The 16092-nt window shown below is 44.3% G+C and overlaps 1 protein-coding gene across 1 annotated transcript in view; it reads right to left on the minus strand.

The window, feature by feature from the left end:
• The window catches only part of ITGA11 (integrin subunit alpha 11), a 316149-nt gene extending 302472 nt beyond the window's left edge, over positions 1–13677 (minus strand). The window contains exon 1 of the mRNA XM_030189806.1: positions 13569–13677. Within this exon, the coding sequence (XP_030045666.1) occupies positions 13569–13620 (52 nt within the window). The 5' untranslated portion in view covers positions 13621–13677. The remainder of the gene's footprint in view (positions 1–13568) is intronic.
• Between the last annotated feature and the right edge of the window lie 2415 nt (positions 13678–16092).

Raw genomic sequence — 16092 nt, forward strand, 5'->3', positions numbered from 1 at the left:
ATATAAAGTGTTACTCCAAGAACCCTACGAGGATTCAACCCAGACACGTGAATGGTTAAGAAGAGAAGAACTGAAACCTAAGGATGAGAGATTGAACGTTTCAGCCCAGGACAGGGGATTATGGATGAGGCCATAGGTATCAGAACCCCAATATTGAGAAAAGTCCGTGACTAGGTCCAGGGAAGGATAACTTCCATTGGGTTTAGCACCTCTAATCATTTCAAGAAGTTGGTTCCTACACATGAGATGGTCTGAGACCAAGAAAATATTTGCCGTCCTTTGGGTGCCACAGACTTGATTAAAATGATTTCTCAAGTGTAGCTGCTCAGGTGCCCTATACATGTCATATCTTACACACTCCAGAGGAAAACTTCTAGATACACTGCAGGTATTAGCAGTAAATTCGAATCAGTGTCACAGAGTATATATTGAGATCTTATATCTGTCTGTCCTCATACGCTTCAAAAATAACAACTCTGATCCAGGGGGTGGGGGCCTGGAACTCAGACTTGAACCTTCATTCTTGAACATCAAACAGCAAGTCAAGAGTACAGGCAGTGGTGTGCTGGTAAATGTTTAACAACAGGCTCTCTCCCCGGTCCACCTCTGTGCCCCCCCCCCCGGTCCACCCCTGTGCCTACACGTCCACCTCTGCCCCATCCCCAGCCACCTCTGCGCCCCCCCCCCCCAAATTGCAGAGCTGGCTATAGCCAGGGAGAGAGCCGGGGGCAATGCATTACTCCAGGAAAAAAAAATTAAATGATCCCAGGTTCCAATCTAATTCATGTTTAATGTGGGATAAAATGCCATAAATAAGTAAATAAATATAAACTTTTAATGTTGAGCACCTGATTCTCAAAGTGGACATATTTCAAACACTATAATGAAAATAAAATGATTTTTTTCTACCTAGGTTGTCTGGTGACTTTGTTTTTCTGATCATGCTGGCCCAGTATCTGATTCTGCTGCTATCTGTCCTCTTAACTCCGTTTTCAGGGCTTCCTTTCCATTTATTTCTTTACTTTCCGCCTTTCTTCTTCATTTCTTGCCCTACATCTGTAAGTAAAAGCTGGGTCCTCCGCAGACTTGACTGTCCAGTGGATACAGCTTCTGCCTATTTTCATCATCTATGTGCAGTTTTTCTCCTCTCTTCCTTTTCCTTCATCTCATCTCCTTCCTCACTCTTCCCTCCCCTCCATCCATGTCCAGCAACCCTCCTCTCCCCCCTGCCCTCCCCTCCATCCACCTATGTCCAGCAACCCTCCTCTCTGCTGCCCTCCCCTCCATCCATCCATATCAGCAATTCTCTTCTCTCCCCTGCCCCCCCTCCAGCCACCCATACCCGCAGTTCTCCTCGCTCCCCTGATTACCTCCGTCGAAGTGGGCGGCTAAATGGCAGATGATGTTTAATGTGAGCAAGTGCAAGGTGATGCATGTGGGAAAAAAGAACCCGAATTATAGCTACGTCATGCAAGGTTCCACGTTAGGAGTTACGGACCAAGAAAGGGATCTGGGTGTCGTCGTCGATAATACACTGAAACCTTCTGCTCAGTGTGCTGCTGTGGCTAGGAAAGCGAATAGAATGTTGGGTATTATTAGGAAAGGTATGGAAAACAGGTGTGAGGATGTTATAATGCCGTTGTATCGCTCCATGGTGCGACCGCACCTTGAGTATTGTGTTCAATTCTGGTCGCTGCATCTCAAGAAAGATATAGTAGAATTGGAAAAGGTGCAGTGAAGGGCGACTAAAATGATAGCGGGGATGGGACGACTTCCCTATGAAGAAAGACTAAGGAGACTAGGGCTTTTCAGCTTGGAGAAGAGACAGCTGAGGGGAGACATGATAGAGGTATATAAAATAATGAGTGGAGTGGAACAGGTGGATGTGAAGTGTCTGTTCACGTTTTCCAAAAATACTAGGACTAGGGGGCATGCGATGAAACTACGGTGTAGTAAATTTAAAACAAATCGGAAAAAATTTTTCTTCACCCAATGCATAATTAAACTCTGGAATTCGTTGCCGGAGAACGCGGTGAAGGCTGTTAGCTTGGCAGAGTTTAAAAAGGGGTTAGATGGTTTCCTAAAGGACAAGTCCATAAACCGCTACTAAACGGACTTGGAAAAATCCAAAATTCCAGGAATAACATGTATAGGATGCTTGTACGTTTGGGAAGCTTGCCAGGTGCCCTTGGCCTGGATTGGCCGCTGTCGTGGACAGGATGCTGGGCTCGATGGACCCTTGGTCTTTTCCCAGTGTGGTATTACTTATGTACTTATAATAAAAAAAAGAAAAAAAAAGAAATAGAATAGAACAGAGTTGACCAGGTGGTGCTGCTGAATATCTGTGCTGCACCTGGTCAGCGGGAGTTAGTTGGGCAGGAGCCTAATGGTTAGTGCAGTGGCCTGCAAATTTACGCATTGCGTAAAGTGGTACTCGTGCATTCTAATGTGCGCTGCCAAAAAGTGGACATAGCCATGGGCGTGGAGTGAGTGGACTTTGGGCATTCTGAAAATCTTCTACTTACATGGTTCTAGAATACACCTGCTTTGGGCCTAACTTAGGCGTCGGTGTTTACAACAAGTTTTACTCAACATAAACGGACATGGCCGCTAGGCATTTTCTATAAACCGGCTAGACATATTCTATCAATTGCACCCAAATCTAGGTGTGGCTTACAGAATACGCTGAGGTGGAAATATTTTCGATGCCGATTATTCAGGCGCCATATATAGAATCCAGTCCAAAGTACATAATTAAGTATATAAGTATTGCCACACTGGGAAAGACCAAAGGTCCATCGAGCCCAGCATCCTGTTTCCAACAGTGGCCAATCCAGGTCACAAATACCCGGCAAGATCCCCAAAATGTACAAAATATTTTATACTGCTTATCCCAGAAATAGTGGATTTCCCCAAGTCCATTTAATAACGGTCTATGGACTTTTCCTTTAGGAAGCCGTCCAAACCTTTTTAAAACTCCGCTAAGCTAACCGCCTTTACCACATTCTCTGGCAATGAATTCCAACAATTACACGGTGAGTGAAGAAAAATTTTCTCCGATTCAGCACATCACATGGAAAATAAAATAATCTTAAAACAACCCCTTCCTCTTAGCACAGCAAAAACTGCACTCTGCACTAACATAGCCTGCCCATACGAGCAACAGACAGACATGTCTTTAGCCGTTTTCTGAATAAAAGAACACCTCAATCTTTACTTCAATTAGCAGCTGAGCACACTTCTAGAAAGTGACCTACCCTAGAAGGCACAGTTCCAGAAAGTGTCCCATCCCTAGCTATAACCAGCTTTAGCTCCTTCGTGCAAGGAACAGCCAAATGAACATTGGACTATGAAAAAAGAGATCTGTTGGGATGGGAACACATTTAACCAAAAATCTACGAGTTATTTTGGGCCAATAGCATGAAGAATTTTAAAACAATTCTTAAATCCATCTATAACCAATGCAAACCAATCAGGAAAACAGTCTCTCCCGTCTTTACTTCTTAGCCGCTTGTGTTCTGCCCAATAACTTTCCAGGCAGTTCAAGGTAAAGGAGATTACAAGAACCTGGAGAGACTACCACAAAATCTGCACGATCATACCTAAACCTCCACTACCCAAGCAGCAAAGGACTCAAATACAAATCCATCTATGCAACCAGCTTTTCATACCTAAGCGCACAACTATGGAACGCATTGCCAAAAGCAGTAAAAACTACGCTCGACCACCTAAATGTTCAGAAAGCACTAAAGACAGACCTGTTCAGAAGAGCATACCCCACCAACCCAACTTAAAAATACCTGGATACCTGCGACACAACGTAACCATAGACCATAAACACATGAACCATGCTCCCCAGAGTTATATGATCCATGCCCCTCCAAACTCATGAGCCATGCCCCCCAGAGTTACATGATCCACATGTCCCTCAAAACACATGAGTCATGCCCCCCCAGACTTGCATAATTCATCCCCTCCAAATACTTGACCCATGTCCCCCCAGAGTTACGTGATCCACATGTCCCTCCAAACACATGAGTCATGCTTTCCAGAGTTACATATTACATCACATTATATTGATTCTTGTATTCCGCAGCTACCCAAAAGAGTTCAGTGTGGATAACAATAACGAAAAACAGGGAAAACCCTGCGAGTGGAAAATATAGAATCAATTTCAACATGTCGAATTATTAAGCTAAAAATGTCTTTAAAGGAATGTTTTTAAAAAGCTCCTAGAAACAATATAACCGGTGGTTCTTTGGAAGTATAATGGAATAGAATTCCATATAGCAGGCACCTGATTTAATGTCTGGCTGAAAAACTAGTCTTAGGCTTAATCCTGTTAGGTGTAGCAAAGAGGAACTGACGATGATCCCGAAGGCCGTTTGAACCCAGTGGGATAAATAAACTGGAGCTAACCCATGAAAGATCTTAAAAGCTATCATGCACACCTTCAACTGAGCATGTGCCTGCAGTGGACGGCCAGCAGCAAAGGGGTAAATCCATCACTTTAAATGCAGAAAAGATCAAAAGTGCTGCTATATATATATATTTTTTTTTAATTTTAACAATTTTTTTATTATATAATCTCAAACACATTGAGATAATGAAATACACATTACACTTCCATAATCAGTAAAACAAGGAAAATAAAACAGATATTAATTTCGTCCACCAGAAAAGAAATATGATTCCAAGATTTAGAAAACCCAACAAGAAGAAAAAGAAAACTTACATCTGCCACCTCTTAGGTCAACCTCCAGCCTGCTATTCAGGGAGGGCATACAACATTCACTTCCATTCTTGCATCTAGAAAATCAATAAGCTGTTTAGAGTCCATGAATTGGTATTGTTTACCCTCTAGCACTATATTACAAATACAAGGAAAACGCAGTACAAAATTCGCTCCCGCGGCCTCTGCTCTGGGGCGTAGGGCTAAAAAAGCTCTGCGCCTCACCTGCGTCTGCCTAGAGAGATCAGGAAAAACTCTAACTTTTGAGCCCATAAACAGTTTATCTAGGTGTCTCTTAAAACAGCATTCCGGTCTGGCTCCAAAACAAAGGTGACCAGCATGGTTGTCCTCTGAGTAATAAGTTCCAATGAGTTTTCCAGGAAAGAGGTAAGGTTCATAATTTCTCCTACTGCCGGTAAGGGGGGCTCTCCATCCCTCCCCTTAAGGCTCCAGATGTATTGAGCACGTGTGATAGGAGGTAGTGATTCCTTATCCATCCCCAGAATCTCACTCATATATTTTTTCACCATATCCACTGAAGAAATTAGTGGAGACTTGGGGAAATTGAGAAACCTTAGATTGTCTTCTAACCTGGTTTTCCAGGTATTCCAAGCGTTTTATTAAGGAAATTATTATCTTTAACTAAGGCTGCTTCCAAAGTCCCCATTTCTTGAATCTTGGAGTCCATATTTCCTATCTTAGAGGACTCTTGTGCAGTCTCTTGTGCTTGGATCAGAACGGCTTGAGAAATAACTTTAATATCGTTAGCATTTTCGTGAATCATAGCCTGCATGGAAGAGTGAGTGCTGTAGACCATGTCTCACAGTGACTCTAATGTCACAACGGCAGGTTTAATTATGCCACTTGCTAATGGAGGGGAGCGAGATGAGATCTCCCGGCAGGATAGCTTGGAAACAATTTCTTGGGGTAATACCTTTAAGGCCTGCGAGGCCGTGGAAAACTGTTCCTGGTTCCCGTTCAAATTCGCAGAAGACCTCCCCTGAAGCAGCGCTGGTTGCACTACTCCGGTGTCCGTTGCTGCTTGGGCTGCTGCGAAAATCTCGCTCCCCGGCTGACGTGGTGCCGTGCGTTCCACAGGGCTCAGAGAAGCCCCGTCTCCGCTATCAACGTCAGAACGTCAAGAGTTGCAGAAGGAGATGAAGCACTTAGAGGTCCCGGTTGTTTTGTCGGAAACTGTAAAGTTGTTTGTTTCATCGCTGGAAGGGCTCCAGGAGTTGAGAGTGCTGCTATATTTTGAATTGTTTGGCTTTTTCTCATAAGGTTTTTGTGACCTCCCACGTATACTGTACACTTTTACTGTAGTCCAAGACTGAAAGAAGCAAACTTTGCACAACGAGTCTGAATATGTAGGTGTCAAGCATATTATGAATTGTTTTTGAGTTTTTTTAACAGGAGAAAAGACTTCTTAATAAGAAGGTTAACTCGTGATTTTAAAGTAAAAAAAATCTGATAGGGTAACTCCTAATATCTTGATATTTTCCTCAAAGACAAAATTCTGGCCACTTGGTTTAAGCAGACTGTCATGAGTTACATGATCCATCAAGTAGATAAGCCATATTAAGAAAGGGCGGGGGGGACACAGAGGTGGTTCCAGTCTTCAGACCTCATGAAGTTGCAGGCCCCTCCTCCACAGGGTGTCTTGGCGTTTTCCGCCAGATGATTTCTACCGTGAGCTAAATACGCTACTGCAGCTTAGTAAAAGAGAGGGGGGGGGGGGGGCACAGAGGTGGTTCCATTCTTCAGATCTCATGAAGTTGTAGACCCCTCCTCAGCAGATGATGGCAAATCTTCCCCATGTGCTGTTCCGACATTTTTCTCACAGAGGCACAAGCCTGTACAGTGTCCCCCATACACCCCCTCCTCAGAGACCCTCCATATACATAATCCATCCTCCACAGATCCCCCCAACATATTATCCATGGTTACTCTAAAGATCCCCCCCCCCCATGCATGTCCTCACACTCTCCACAAACGTGACATCCACTTCTCCCCACTGACAGTCATCTCATTGTACCGTCTGCACCCTACAAACTTCTGCTGAGCAGCTCCATCCACTCCAGCCGCAGTGACCACCTGACAATCCTCATGTGCTGACTGCAGCTGTACATGTGAGTGTGATGAAAAATTGGCAGCTCAAACCCTGACAGCCATGTCACAATCTTCCTTCTGCTCCTTCCTCTGCAGGAGCACAACAAGCCAGAAGGGAAGGGAAATGGGACTTGATATACCACCTTTCTTGGGTATTTTGCAACTACATTCAAAGCAGTTTACATATATTCAGGTACTTATTTTGTACCAGGGGCAATGGAGGGTTAAGTGACTTGCCCAGAGTCACAAGGAGACATGGTGGGAATTGAACCCAGTTCCCCAGGATCAAAGTCCACTGCACTAACCACTAGGCTACTCCTCCACTAGCAGCATTCCATGTAGAATCTCCAATAGTAGCATACATGCAGGAAGTCAGACTCACAGAAACAGAAGCCTGCGCGGCCACATTGCTGATCTGCAAGGACAGGCTTCTACATGGAATGTTGCTAGTGGAATAGCAACATTAACATTCCATGTAGAGTCTCAAATAGGGAACTGGGACTTGATATACCACCTTTCTGAGGTTTTTTGCAACTACATTCAAGGCGGTTTACATATATTCAGGTACTTATTTTGTACCTGGGGCAATGGAGGGTTAAGTGACTTGCCCAGAGTCACAAGGAGCTGCAGTGGGAATCGAACTCAGTTCCCCAGGATCAAAGTCCAGCTGCACTAACCACTAGGCTATTCCTCCACTCATTCCACCAATAAGAGCCAACCTCATCAGTGATGTCACAATGGCTTGATTGCCCAATACTTGGCTCACTTCTGATATTGTGATGTCATAAGGGAAAGGGAGAAAGGGAAATGGGACTTGATATACCGCCTTTCTGTGGTTTTTGCAACTACATTCAAAGCGGTTTACATATATTCAGGTACTTATTTTGTACCAGGGGCAATTAAGGGTTAAGTGACTTGCCCAGAGTCACAAGGAGCTGCAGTGGGAATCAAGCTCAGTTCCCCAGGATCAAAGTCCACTGCACTAACCACTAGGCTATGCCTCCACTCATTCCACCAATAAGAGCCAACCTCATCAGTGATGTCACAATGGCTTAAAGTCCATTGCACTAACCACTAGGCTACTCCTCCACTCATTCCACCAATAAGAGCCAACCTCATCAGTGATGTCACAATGGCTTGATTGTCTGATACTTGTCTCACTTCTGATATTGTGATGTCATAAGGGAAAGGGAAATGGGACTTGATATACTGCCTTTCTGAGGTTTTTTGCAACTACATTCAAGGCGGTTTACATATATTCAGGTACTTATTTTGTACCAGGGGCAATGAAGGGTTAAGTGACTTGCCCAGAGTCACAAGGAGCTGCAGTGGGAATCAAGCTCAGTTCCCCAGGATCAAAGTCCACTGCACTAACCACTAGGCTACGCCTCCACTCATTCCACCAATAAGAGCCAACCTCATCAGTGATGTCACAATGGCTTAAAGTCCATTGCACTAACCACTAGGCTACTCCTCCACTCATTCCACCAATAAGAGCCAACCTCATCAGTGATGTCACAATGGCTTGATTGTCTGATACTTGTCTCACTTCTGATATTGTGATGTCATAAGGGAAAGGGAAATGGGACTTGATATACTGCCTTTCTGAGGTTTTTTGCAACTACATTCAAGGCGGTTTACATATATTCAGGTACTTATTTTGTACCAGGGGCAATGAAGGGTTAAGTGACTTGCCCAGAGTCACAAGGAGCTGCAGTGGGAATCAAGCTCAGTTCCCCAGGATCAAAGTCCAGCTGCACTAACCACTAGGCTACTCCTCCACCAGAAGAACACACACCCTAAAAGAAAGGTTTGTACCCTCCCACCCCCATGATGACATCTGCAGCCACAGCAGCTGTGCTCTTATTACAGCTGTGCCACTGCTGCACTGCACTGAGTAGCCCTTTCCACAATCCAGCACAGTCTATCATCAGCTGGAACATTTAACTGCTCCTGGCTGCTGGCAAACTTAGCTGGAAAGCAGCCAGTTGGTCACACTTGAACAGGCTTTAGTTGAGAATAATCAGTGTGGTCTGGATTTTCTGCCAGGTGACTGACCTGCAGCCGCTTTAAACTATAAGAAATTCCTTCCTTTTCATTGCAACTTAGGAGTGGGCTAGTGGTTAGAGCACCAGCGGTCTTGCAATCCAGAGGTGTCCAGTTCCCAGTACTGCTCCTTGTGATCTTGGGCAAGTCACTTAACCCTCCATTGCCGCAGGTACAAACTTAGATTGTGAGCCCTCCTGGGACAGAGAAATACCCAGTGTACCTAAATGTAACTCACCTTGAGCTACTACTGAAAAAGGTGTGAGCAAAAATCTAAATAAATAAACAAAGATTCTAGAATTCTAAAGAATAACAAGATTCCATGCAGAAGTAGCAACATTCCATGTAGAACCCCAAAGAGTAACAGGATTCTTTGGGGCAGAGGAGTGGCCTAGTGGTTAGAGCACCAGGTTCAAATCCCACTGCTGCTCCTTGTGATCTTGGGCAAGTCACTTAACCCTCCATTGCCTCAGGTACAAACTTAGATTGTGAGCCCTCCTGGGACAGAGAAATATCCAGAGTACCTGAATGTGACTCACCTTGAGCTACTACTGAAAAAGGTGTGAGCAAAAATCTAAATAAATAGTAGATGACGGCAGATTAGGACTTGCATTGTCCATCCAGTCTGCCCAACTTAGCCTAAGTTCATCAAGTTTATTTCAAGATTTACTATCCCATCCATCAAAAAAACACATCTAGGTGGCTTACAATCTAAACATTATAGAAAAGGAAGAAAATAGTAAAGTATGGAAGAGAGCGGATGGGGTAGAACTACAATTTTCGATGCCTGTGCCATGTTTGGGACACAGACCAAAGACGTCTGCCCAGCAATGGTCTTACTTCCGAATTGCTGGAGTTGCCGTCGAAGAATTAAGTTTTATTTTGTTTCCGTTCTCTTTCCATATAAGGGATCCTTTGTGTTTATTCCCCTCCCCCCCTTTGAATTTATCAATTTCATCACAGTTTTTTTTAATCAAGATTAGAATGGAGGTAAAATTAGGGCCAGCCTAACCATTTGGCAAGACTGGTTGGTCACCTGGGGAAGAGGCTTCTGAGGTATAGGAAAGGGACTTCTCTTGTACTATAACAAAAAGCCTTGGTTGCAAGCCTCTGAGAATGGAAGCTGGGTGGTATAGAAATATTTTAAAATAGATATGTAAAAATGCCCAGTGGAGAAGACAAGAATTTAGAAATATCAGTTCATGACTGTGATCGCAGGTCCTTTCTGTCCATCCCTAGTAGACCAGAGTCCAGATTTATCCTGAGAGCCACATGGAATTGAAGAAAGACTGTCCATTAGTGAGATGAACCACGAGGCCACAAAGAGAGGACAGATCACTCCGTCAAATGTACCTTCAGTTCTCCCCACAGCAGGCCACAGACTCCCACCAGCTCTACCCTGAAGTCAGACAAAGCAGGACCCAACAGCTCACCGGCCCATTTCAGTTCAGAGCACAGCTTTCCAACATAACACTCTCTTTTCTGCTTATTACATCCTAACTTCTTTCAGTGGTTTCTGTGGTCTGAAATGTCCTGTTTCAAACCTAAGAACTATTATGGACAGAGATTCTCTGCTTTTATCTACAGTCAAAACAGTCATTCAGAGACAGGGATACCTGGTATTTACTGCTCACATCAGAAACTGAAGGTTCCCTTCTGGCCCATTTCATGAAACATTGCAAGAAATCTCGACACATGCCAGAGTAACTTAAAGAAACAGCGCACAGAGCTATGAAATGACTCAGTTCCTGCCTGGAGAGTCCTGGTTAGTTTTTGGGTTTCCATTCTTCTGAAACAGCTCCCAATTCCCGAATGTATTGGAATGTAAATGGGAAACCCACCGGGACTGAGCTAAAATCTCCCCCAGAAAGACTGCGTGATTATTCTGCCCCTATCCTGGATATGTGCACTGTCTCCCAGATGTGTGCAGACAACAGGCATCCACAATGACTTCAGTGCTGAAAAGCTTGGCTAGGGTTTGTAGGCTGCTAAATTTAAAGCAAAAGGGATTCAACATTTGACAGTTCCCCAGTCTGAGCTCATAGGAAGGCCTCAGCCCTTCAGAGTGCTGTGAAATTACATCTTCAGTCCAAGAGGGGGTGGGGGAAACGTCACACATGATAGAAGATACCCCCCCCCCCTATCTGGTCTGCTCATCCACAGCAACCACCAAGCCCTACAATCTCTCCTTCTCCCTCTGAGCCTGTCTTATGCTTTCTTAAATTCCTCATCTCCATCCCCTCCACTGAGAGGCCGTTCCACACGCACTGACAACACCAAACGCAAATCTGCTACATGTTAAGAAGCATCCCCTGGTCTGGAGCTGCCATCCTCACCACACTCTGGAAGAAGAAAAATGCAGAGCCCAGGAAGCGCCACAGGGAAGACTAGGCAGTCGCCTATGGCTGCAAAGAAGAGCAGCAGTCAAAGCCAAGCAATAGATCCAGACAACCAGACAAACTCAAAGAAGTGCGAATGCTGTACTTTTACTGCAGGTCTTTTTCTGCCGTCATCTACTATGTTACTATGTTACTGCAAGAAGGCTGGGCAGTTTTCAAACAGACCCTTTAGGGCGGGAGGTAGTTACGAGGTGTTTATTATTATTTATTATAAGGATTTATTTTCCGCCTTTTTGAAGGAATTCATTCAAGGCGGTGTGCAGTAAGAATATACCTGTTGGTACGAGGCTACATTTTTTCTTCATTCAAGAGACCACATTTTCACAAGCTCCTTTGTCTGTCAGTATATCTCCTGTGCTACTACTGATTGACCCCTGATGAAGGTTTTTTAAAAAAAACCGAAACACGGACCGTGTTGGGTCCTCAATAAAGTTTTTTTTGGAGCATCTCAACCCTGATCCTGGCTTGATCTCTTGAAACTGTGTTTCCACTTGCTTCTCTCTTGTGGTAAGAATAGATCAAACATGAGCAATAGACAATTACAGCAGTAAAAATATTCAAATAACAATACAAAGTATGGCATAGTAGGCTACTTACAATGTCAACACAATACATAATAGAACATTATAATTGATAATGAACGGTCAAGCAAAGATGTAACATATAGACAGGTATATAAGTACATAAGTATTGCCATACTGGGAAAGACCAAAGGTCCATCAAGCCCAGCATCCTGTTTCCAACAGTGGCCAATCCAGGTCACAAGTACACAATAGTAGCAACATTTCATGTAGGACCTTAAAGAGTAGCAAGATTCTAGAATTCTAAAGACTAACAAGATTCCATGCAGAATTTCAAAGTGTAGCAACATTCCATGTGGAACCCCAAAGAGTAGCAAGATTCCATTCAGAATCCCAAGCACATAAGTACATAACTGTTGCCATACTGGGACAGACCAAAAGTCCATCAAGCCCAGTATCCTGTTTCCAACAGTGGTCGATCCAGGTCACAAATACCTGGCAAGATCCCCCAAAAAAGTATAAAACATTTTATACTGCTTATCCCAGAAATAGTGGATTTCCCCCAAGTCCATTTAATAACGGTCTATGGACTTTTCCTTTAGGAAGCCGTCCAAAGCTTTTTTAAACTCCGCTAAGCTAACCGCCTTTACCACATTCTCTGGCAACGAATTCCAGAGTTTAATTACACGTTCAGTGAAGAAATATTTTCTCCGATTCGTTTTTAAATTTACTACATTGTAGCTTCATCACATGCCCCCTAGTCCTAATATTTTTGGAAAGCGTAAACAGACGCTTCACATCTACCCGTTCAACTCCGCTCATTATTTTATAGACCTCTATCATATCTCCCCTCAGCCGCCTTTTCTCCAAGCTGAAGAGCCCTAGCCGCTTTAGCCTTTCCTCATAGGGAAGTCGTCCCATCCCCTTTATCATTTTCGTCGCCCTTAGAAAGTAAGGTGAGGTGTTATTTTACTGTTAATCCCAGTTATTAGTAACTAGTTGTCATTGGATAAAATGGGACCCTGTGCTAAAAGAACCTTTTTTTTTTATGGCAGCACATGCAAATGACTTTTGGAAATGATTTATTTGTGTGTATGTCATACCCACATCCCACAGAGTTTAATATTTAAAAGCAGGATGTATTTCAGAGCGACGCAGATTAAGGGCCTGAAGGGTAATTGGGAGGGGGGAGGGCTAAAGGTTCACCTAAGGTGCCCGTTATCCTTGCCCCAGCCCTGGCACTTCCCGACCTCCTCATACACATCTGTTGCCTTTTTCCCTTCCGCCTCTGCATTGGGATCCTCAACGCTGCAGCCACAAGAATGAGCAAAATACAGAGTAAGTGGCTGAAGCTCCTTTCCCCAGGACTTTCGCTCACTGCTCCAAGTCCACTGCCCCCGCTAGCTGTCTCATCCGCCTAGGCTTTTGGGGTGCATGACCTGCGCATCATTTGGGTAGGGTATAATGACTTGGACGCAGGGGCACCAGTGAAGAAGAGGGCATCCTGCTGAAGCTGTCACACTGAAGGAGGAGGTTCACATGTCCCTGTCACACAGGGTGCTGGTTACCCCGCAGCCTGGCCCTGGCACTGTCTGCCCATGGCTGAGTCTGATTCCGCTGTGGATCTTAGCTCCCTCTGTGTCTCCTACAAGCCCTGAAGCTCTTCCCATTCTCTTTCTGCTTTTGCTCTTTGAAAACTTTTGCTCCTCTGGGAACCTGAGGGCACTTTTTGCATATTTCCTCCCCTAGATAGCCTCTTACCTGGGAAGAAGCTGCAAGCCCAGACTAGGAACAGCCCTGTGTAGACTTCCATGGCATTGGCAGAGCTGCCAGACTGGGAGCCGCTGTGGACAGATCTGATGCTTCTCTGAGCCTCCCAGTTCCCCTACAGCTGGGCTTTCAGTACAGCCTGAGGAAGTGGGAGGAGGGAGGAGCCGGGATGGAGGAGGACCACAGGGACCAGAGGATTAGCCCTCTCACAGGGTGCCAAGCACAGATCTGGACATGCAAAAGAGCCTGCAAAGAGTTGCATCAGTTCTTAGCTCTGCACTTCAGCTTTTCAGTAAACAGTCAGACTAGAAAGTCCTGGATGCAGAAACTGCATTTATGAATAACACAAGTTTATTTCCCTTTGATACCAGCCAAGTCTTATGCATGGATGTGGAGCCTCAATAAATGCAGCCCCAGTGGCAAAACTACCAGAGAATAGAACGTAGCAATAATACTGGAAAAAAATGGTAACCTAATACTCGAACGAAATTCCAGTAACAAATATTGTGCTTATTTAATGAATGAAGAAAAGCCCTCAGAAACCGCGGGTAAAATACCCTAGGTTTTGTGTACGGTCATATAAATATGAATGACACGTATCACGGTTCGATCATAGGGCTGAAAAACTTCATTTCTTATAGTGAGCTTTTAAATATCTAGCTTCATACTATATAAATTTAAGACAATATTTTTTCAAAATACAATCTTTTTCTTTTTTTCACGCTATAAATGATCGTTTGAATAATTGATCATTTAGCTTTTTTTAAACAGTTAAATCACTTAGCTTTTGGATTTTGTCTCAAATTCAGAGCACTTTCATTATGATGATCACAGCCTTGAGCTTAATGAATGTTGTACTCTCCAGTGTCCGTTCTACGGGAACCCGTTTCGCCTAGAAACGTGGCTTCATCAGGAACATGATACTTGGAGATGTTGTGCAGGACGTCAGACTCACAGAAATAGAAGCCTGTTTTGGAATGTTGCTAGTGGAATAGCAACATTCCACGTAGAATCTCCAATAGTATCTATTTTATTTTTGTTACATTTGTACCCTGCGTTCCCACTCATGCAGGCTCAATGCGGCAGGCAATGGAGGGTTAAGTGACTTGCCCAGAGCTGCCTGTGCCGGGAATCGAACTCAGTTCCTCAGGACCAAAGTCCACCACCCTAACCACTAGGCCACTCCTCCACTCAGGGGTAACAGCTTCTTTGCAAGGGGGAAAGTGCTGCCAGGCTAAGCACCCCAGAGGTGGCTGCATTTTACATTACATTAGATCAGATTTCTAGACGGCTAGAATCAAAGCGGTTTACAAAATGTTAAAAAACAGACACCGAGACAATTCCCGGGAATTACAAAAAAAATCAATCTCAGGGAGAGTAACATACAAATCTTGTAAAAAGAATAGTTTTAAGGTTTTTCCTAAAAAGGCTGTAATTATAATATCTTCTGGCCTCAAAGATAAACTTTTCCAGTCTCTGGGTGCTTGAAAAGCTAACGATTGTTCAAAGAGACTTGGGTCCCCATTTACAAGGCAGGCAGTACCCGTACCGCTGCTTTGCCACGCGTCAATCTGGCGTGCCTGCCCCTCGAGCACGCCATTTCTGGCGCATAGGGACTTACCCGGTGGTGATCGGGCAGCGTTACGCTGGGGTAGCGCAGGAGTTTTAACCACCTCCTGAACAGTTGACAGTAAGGATCCCCCAGGAAATAGCCACGCAGCAAATGTTTCACTTACCGCAGGGTCATTTCTGTCCCACGCCCGGAATCTCCGTTTTCCAGACCCACACACCATCGTCACTGCAGGCACCCTTTTATTGCCTCTTGGTAAAAGGGGCCCTAAATCTTTTTACCCCCTTAAGAGTAGGGGGTATAAATGGTACAAAATTAATTAGCCTCCTAGACCTATTGGAAGTAGAGAACAGCAAACGAGATTAGTCAGGGGGTTCCCCGTTTAAAACTTTGAACACCGCAAGTGCAAATTTGAATAATATTCTCACCTCCACCGGCAACCAGCATAATTCAACACAGAATTAGGGAGACTTGGTCATATTTTCTTCAAGGAAAAATCAATCTCACTGCCATGTTTTTTTTATCGATTGCAGCTTTTGTAACTGAAATGTAGAAGAACCCAAAAATAAAAGATTGCAGTAGTCAAGTTTAGAGAGTAGCAGTGATTACATGGAGGGGCATAATTGAACGAAAACGCCTATATCCATGGGCGTTTATCTCCGAGAACGGGTCAGTGAAGGGGCGGACCGAACCGTATTTTCGAAAAAAATAGACGTCCATGTTTTATTGAACAATGTGTGAGCTGGGCGTTTTTGTTTTTCAGCGATAATAGAAAATGAAAGCGCCCAGCTCAAAAACGAATAAATCCAAGACATTTATTCGTGGGAGGGGCCAGGATTCGTAGTGCACTGGTCCCCCTCACATGCCAGGACATCAGCCGGGCACCCTAGGGGGCACTTTTACAAAAACAAAAAAAAAGGTCAAAGAGCTCCCAGGTGCATAGCA

This window comes from Microcaecilia unicolor, chromosome 1, assembly GCF_901765095.1.
Source record: "Microcaecilia unicolor chromosome 1, aMicUni1.1, whole genome shotgun sequence".
Lineage (NCBI taxonomy): Eukaryota > Metazoa > Chordata > Amphibia > Gymnophiona > Siphonopidae > Microcaecilia > Microcaecilia unicolor.